The sequence below is a fragment of the Castanea sativa genome, chromosome 12 (assembly GCF_040712315.1).
Source record: "Castanea sativa cultivar Marrone di Chiusa Pesio chromosome 12, ASM4071231v1".
NCBI lineage: Eukaryota > Viridiplantae > Streptophyta > Magnoliopsida > Fagales > Fagaceae > Castanea > Castanea sativa.
Window position 1 is genome coordinate 30016906 of NC_134024.1, and position 7055 is coordinate 30023960.

The 7055-nt window shown below is 29.7% G+C and overlaps 1 protein-coding gene across 1 annotated transcript; it reads left to right on the forward strand.

The window, feature by feature from the left end:
* Nucleotides 1–3386: 3386 nt before the first annotated feature.
* LOC142618734 (caffeic acid 3-O-methyltransferase 1-like) lies at nucleotides 3387–6793 on the forward strand. The gene is made up of 4 exons (XM_075791742.1): nucleotides 3387–3976; nucleotides 5245–5555; nucleotides 6073–6137; nucleotides 6229–6793. Exons 1-4 carry the CDS (start codon nucleotides 3546–3548, stop codon nucleotides 6535–6537), a joined length of 1116 nt encoding a protein of 371 aa, XP_075647857.1. The 5' UTR covers nucleotides 3387–3545; the 3' UTR covers nucleotides 6538–6793.
* Nucleotides 6794–7055: the final 262 nt, after the last annotated feature.

Consider the following 7055-nt stretch of genomic DNA (forward strand, 5'->3'; position numbering starts at 1 on the left):
TAGTACCTCGGAACCCTAGAGTGACACTATAAAAGGGAGAAGCAGCCAACGTTGAAAGGGACACTCAGCAATAGTGAAACAAAGAGAGAACCATAAAATTATGTCAAAAAATATTGAGAAAATAAGGAAATATCTCCCGGTATCCTAGAAACAGCCACTATAGCACATACTTGAATTCAAAAAGATTCAAATTTTGCAAGTCTTAGAAGCTTAGACAGCCATCTAAGTCTGTAATTTTTGAGCTTATTTGAACCTTGTATCACGTCTTAGTGAGCACATTGTAATCCATAATTAAGAAAACTAATGGAGCATTTCTTATTGATTTGAGGATCCCAAACAATTATATTTTGTGTTTCTTTATTACATTTGCCTTCCTTTGCTTTTTTTTTTTTTTTTTTTTTTTTTCTTGTTGTTCAATACATATATTCTCGCTTGTTAGTGTGTACATATTGCAGGAGTCTTACCCTGTGCACCACTTGGTTTGTAAACAACTCATTTAGTTGCTATAAACTAAGTCCAGTCCCTTCAAACTATATCAAGAGGGCCCGGGGTCCTTGCTCAAGCTTGGGCTTGGACACTGTCCGAAAATCAACCCTCACACACCAAAAACCAATTGGTATCTTGGTCTAATGATAAGAGCTATTATCAAGAGCGGACGCCATAGTTTGAAACTCTCTCAAAAAAGAAGAAGATAAAGAGATCTAAAAATGAGTAATTATACAATATTGGTTTGATGGAAGATAGAAATCCAACGTAATTGAAACGCTAATATTTTTATTTTGAAAATTGTTCAAGTGTGTCAAATCATTATTGAAGATTTAAGCAACAATAATGAATTTAATAAATTATATTATATTGTTCTACACTTTAAAGTTTAATTTTTTCTTGTGGTACTATAAATTTATAAGGTAGATGTTGTTTTCTTTTATTTGTAAATATTTTTTAATTATAAATGCCTACTATAAAATAGCAATCTAGATGTGAAGAGAGAGAGAGAGAGAGAGAGAGAGAGAGAGAGAGAGAGAGAGAGAGAATTATATCATGAATAAAATCTCATGATAAATCTCTTACTAGCAATATAAAAAATTAAATGAAAATCTCACAAATGAACAACAAATTAATAAAAAATAATAATATTTAGATGATAATAAAATAGTATAACTGAAAAGGTGATAATAAAAATTGTCATAATGATATTCAAACATATAATATAATAACCCTTAATTATATATAATTTTTTCCCCAAATAAAAGCATTGCTTATAAAATAATATTATTACTTACTATACTCTACACAACTAGTTTTGTAGAAGAAAAAATTCCAAAGTTTAAATCACCGGTGATCACTTATTACTTACTAGTATGTAATCCATGCTTATGCACGGGAATGATGAATTGTAGTTGTGTTATTGATATTAATTTGGTTTATTAAACATATATGACATAATTTGACCAGTAGGCATCTGCAGGTATTAAAATAGTGTTTTCTTACAATTTTCATGATATTTCAAGTTTCTCATTACATTGTTATTTTGTATATAATTTTAAAAATCATTATCAAATCTATATATACAATATCAATTCACAATTATTATTTGTGAAATTCTACTAAATACAACACAAAATTAAATTATAAATTGGTCAAATAATATCTCTTAAATTGAATGGGATAGGTGTATGAGATTGTTCAGCTCAATTATAGTTTGTTATGTTCAATATCTTTGTATACAAATATCTGAGTAAAAATTGTATAAAAAATTGCTCATTAGTTCAGAGAAAAAAAAATCTATACATTTAATTTGTATGGAAAGCTAACAAAAGCCAAATCCAATTTTGATTCTAATTAAACTATGGTTTAATATATATATATATATATATATATATATATATATATATATATATATATATAACTATAGTTTAGAGAAAGTTCAATTTTATAACCTAGTTAGTAATGGACCATACATAGTCATAGTATATTACATAAATTACTTATAAATTTGAATTGTTTTTAGTTATATGATTGAGTTTTTTATGATTTAATTATATTGGACTCCTCGTTTTCTACACTAAATTAACTCATTTGGTACAAAAATTGAAAAAACTTAGATTAGATAGGACATATGGCGTAAGATTAAACTCTAATTGAAATCCAATTTTTATACTAAATTAACTCTCTTTGCACAAAAATATATATATTAGATTATATCTATAATTTAGAGAAAGTTCAATTTTATAACCTAGTTAGTAATAGATAGTACATATTCATGGTATATTACATTAATTACTTATAAATTTAAATTTTTTTTAGTTATATAATTGGTTTTTTTATGAGTTATTTATATTAGACTCCTCGTTTCCGACATTAAATTAACTCATTTGGCACAAAAATTAAAAAAAACTTAGATTAGATGAGACACATGGCGCAAGATTAAGTTCTAATTGAAATCAAATCTCTACACTAAATTAACTCACTTGGCACAAAAATATAAAACTTAGATTATATCTATAATTTAGAGAAAGTTCAATTTTATAACCTAGTTAGTAATGGACTGTACATAGTTATGGTATATTACATAAATTACTTATAAATTTTAATTTTTTTAGTTATATGATTGGCTTTTAGACTCCTTGTTTTTTACACTAAATTAATTCATTTGGCACAAAAATTTATAAATAAAAAAAAACTTAGATTAGATGGGACGCATGGTGCAAGATTAAACTCTAAATGAAATCCAATTTTTTCACTAAATTAACTCACTTGGTATAAAAATTTAAAACTTAGATTATATCTATAGTTTAGAGAAAGTTTAATTTTATAACCTAGTTGGTAATGGTAGTTGGTAATGTACCATACATAGTCATGGAATATTACATAAATTACTTATAAATTTGAATTGTTTTTAGTTATATGATTGAGTTTTTTATGATTTATTTATATTGGACTCCTCGTTTTCTATACTAAATAAACTCATTTGGCACAAAAATTAAAAAAAAATTTAAATTAAATGGGACACATGACAGAAGATTAAACTTTTATTGAAATCTAATTTTTATAGTAAATTAACTCACTTGACACAAAAATTTAAAGCTTAGATTATATGGGACATATGACGCAAAATTAAACTCTAATTGAATTCCAATTGAATTTTCTCTCAGCTTTACCTATTATTATTATAACATATATGATGAAATTTAATTACAAAATTGATGGTAGCTTTAAAACCCAACAAATTTCAATATTTTTTTATTAAAGATAAATTTTAACAAATTTACTATTAAATTCCAACTTTTTCTTATACTTTCCGTAAGTAGTTGCATCTTCTTCTTATTTTATTACCTACCGACTCGTCGTATCAGAGATTTTAAAAAGTTTGTCATATGATTCATATACCCTCTACCCATTTTTTCCTGATTAAAAAAAAAAAAAAAAAAAAGTTTGTCGAAAGAAAAAGAAATACCTACCATAGTTCAGAGTTCAGACATTCAAATTATAAAAAGCCCATAAACCGTTTCCTCTCTGATTCACTAAATTCACACACCTCGAAAATGGGCAGCTCCGAACAAACCCAACTAAACCCAGCAACCCAACAACAAAATGAGGAAGAAGAAGTGGGCAAATTGGCTGTCCGGTTAGCAAATGCGGCAATTCTTCCGATGGTACTGAAGTCAGCCATGGAGCTCAACCTCATTGACATTATCTCAGAAGCTGGAACCGGCGCGTTCCTCTCACCTTCGGAGATTGCGGCTAAGCTGCCCACCAAGAACCCGGATGCGCCGGTTCTGCTGGACCGTATGCTACGGCTCTTGGCGAGCTATTCCATCCTCAAGTGCACGCTCCGAACCAGAGGAACAGACGGAGAGACTGAAAGATTGTATGGTGTGGAGTCCATTTGCAAGTTCCTCGTTAAAAACCCAGATGGAGGCTCTGTTGCCCCTCTCTTCCTGTTGCACCACGACAAGGTCTTGATGGAGATCTGGTAATTATTAATTTATCCCGTGCAAGTTTTTTTATGGCAAGAATACACTGTTTCTTAAACTTGAACAAAGTTTAAAGTTATACTATTGAGTGTTTAAAATGACAGCCTTAAGTCAAAGGTAAATCATTACTCTCATTTTTTGTGTTTCTCATTTTTTTGTGTTTAGTTTTATAGTTCATCAATCACAGAATGTTATGTACTTGATTTTATTTATTTATTTATTGTTTTAAACTTTGGTTATTTCATTAGGAAATTAAGTCAAATAAATACATATCAAGTTGTATTATGATTTCTAGATTATGAAGGGAAAAGCAAAAAGTAGAACATAAGATTTGTATTTGTCTTATGTTGTTTTAAGATTTGTATTTGCATCGCCTTTATTGAAAAATATAGTTTTGGTATTTTTTATATTAAATGTGTGGTAAAAACTACAAGTTAATTTCTTTTCGTAAAGCTAAAAGTTAAATTATTTATATAAAAAAAGAACTCATATATACCTTCAAATTTGTAATATTTAATTTGAATTATAAAATAGATCATTCTAAAAAAGAAAGAATCCTTGAATATTGTTGATGCATAAATGAAATGAGCTATACAAAGTGTTCATAGCATATATTGGTTATAAAAACAACTTTATATCTAACATCACTATCTTCAAATTGTATTTTTTTTATTTTTTTTTTATACAAGATAGAATTCTACTCTAACCTAATTTAAATGTATATGTGTGTGAAACTCCCTCCTGGAGACTTGAACACTAGCCCTTGCCCTCCACACTCCACAAGCACTTATATTTGTAATGTAATTAACATCTGGTATTTCCAACAAAAACATTTGGGATTTAAAAAGTAATTGTAGGGATTCTACAAATTTTATTACATAAATCTTACAAAATGATGAGTCATTAATTAGAAAAAGTAATTTAAACAATTGTTTATTAAATTGTTTAAGGGATCAATAGCATTCAATATTATATCAATTTGTAATCTATTTGTAATACCTTTACTATTTTTGGGGTTTAAATTATCATTCTCCAATAATAAAAGAATCTATTGATAATTTTTTTGGAATCTACAAATATATACTATGGAAATTGTACTCACCGAAGAACTTTGTTAAATGTCATTCCAATTTTATTAGATGTCCCCTAAGGGACAAGAGTTTGAATGTCTAACGTATTAACTTTTATTCAATTTTCTAACCAAAAAAAAAAAACTTAATTATTCAATGGTATGGAAGGCTTGTTCAAGGATGATTAATGTACTCAGGTACCACTTGAACGATGTAATACTAGGAGGAGGGATTCCCTTTAACAGGGCCTATGGGATGACAGCATTTGAATACTCAGGAACAGATCAAAGGTATAATCGGGTATTCAACCTGGGTATGTCAAACCACACCACCCTGATCATGAAGAAGATACTAGATGTGTACAAAGGATTTGAAGGCCTTGAAGTGTTGGTTGATGTGGGTGGTGGTATTGGAGTTACCCTTAACACTATCACTTCGAAATATCCTCAGATTAAGGGCATCAATTTTGATCTTCCGCATGTTGTATCTGATGCACCTTCTTATCCAGGTACTGTATTGCTTCTTTCATTGACTTGGGAGTTAATGAATATTGGCTTCTTTATTCTTTTGTTCATGTGTTCGATTGTTGTCTCATCAATATCTGTTGCTATTAATATTATTTTAGAGATAATAGTTATACCATGACTCATATGATGTTTTTTGCTAAGCATCCGTTTGGGATGAGCTGAAAAATTCAGCTTATCTACATTTTAAACTTATTTTTGCTACTATTTATGGGTCTTATTACACTTTTTTATATTATTCATGAGTTTCAATGTACTATTCAACTTATTTTTTAACCTATTTTCTACACTTTTAGTAAAAAAATTTCAGTTTCAGCTAAATAAGTTGTTTTCGATTTCACATGCTTATAAGTCAAATATGCCATTGATGTCTTTATTTTTTCACTTCTTGACTATTGCTAAATGCAAATTCTGGTTTGATCAAATTGTTGCTGCTCATGACTAGCATTGTTGTGTAAGAATATGAACTATTATCTTTATCAAAATCACGTAATGGTGTAGGTGTGGAGCATGTTGGGGGAGATATGTTTGACAGCGTTCCCGAAGGAGACGCTATTTTCATGAAGGTGAGTCTTTATGATTCTTCTCCCAAAAAAAAAACAGCCTTTAAGATTCTGCCACTTCTTTTACACAATCTAAGAAAGTTGAAATTTGCAGTGGATACTCCATGACTGGAGTGATGAACATTGCTTGAAACTTCTAAATAATTGCTGTAAAGCTCTTCCCAATTCAGGCAAGGTGATCATTGTGGAATCAATCCTTCCAGTGGTTCCTGAGAATAATGTTTCGTCAAATATCGTCTTTGAGCAAGATATGTTGATGTTAGCTGTTAACCCAGGAGGGAAAGAGAGGACCGAAAAAGATTTTGAGGAATTAGCTATAAAATCTGGATTTTCTGGCTGTGAGGTCATATGCAGCGCTTATAACAGTCGGGTTATGGAGTTCCACAAGACAGCAGATCTGTAATCTGCTAGTGTAGCTTTTTCAATTGTGTTGCTATTGCTATTTGTAGCATATCTTATGGTCTATGAATAAATTGATTGTCGGGGTTCCCTTTCAAATAAGTTGTTATAATATGGAAGTCTTTTGCTATGTTTGACAGGCTCTTTGATTTATTTTCTAGCATAGCGACTCTCCAATTAATTGTAACTTGTAAGAGAGACATTAGTCTTGTTGCTGTTGTTTTTGTTGGGAGCATAATTGAAGTGAATTCAGACCTCAAGTAAAAGCACGTACAAATGCAGAATGTTGGATCTACTATGACTATCAAGTGGCCAGGAAAGGATTTTTTCCCCTGTGAGATAGGGGAAATGGTTCCCATTTGCTTTGTGTTTGAGTCCATACGAGGAATATAGTTCCCCCTTCCCGCTATGTTTGTCCTCAATTTTGCAATATAGTATTTTATTCAGCCAAAAAAAAAAGAAAAAAGAAAAAGAGTTTTGGCATCTAAATTTAAAAAGACGCATAAATGTGCGTTAACATTG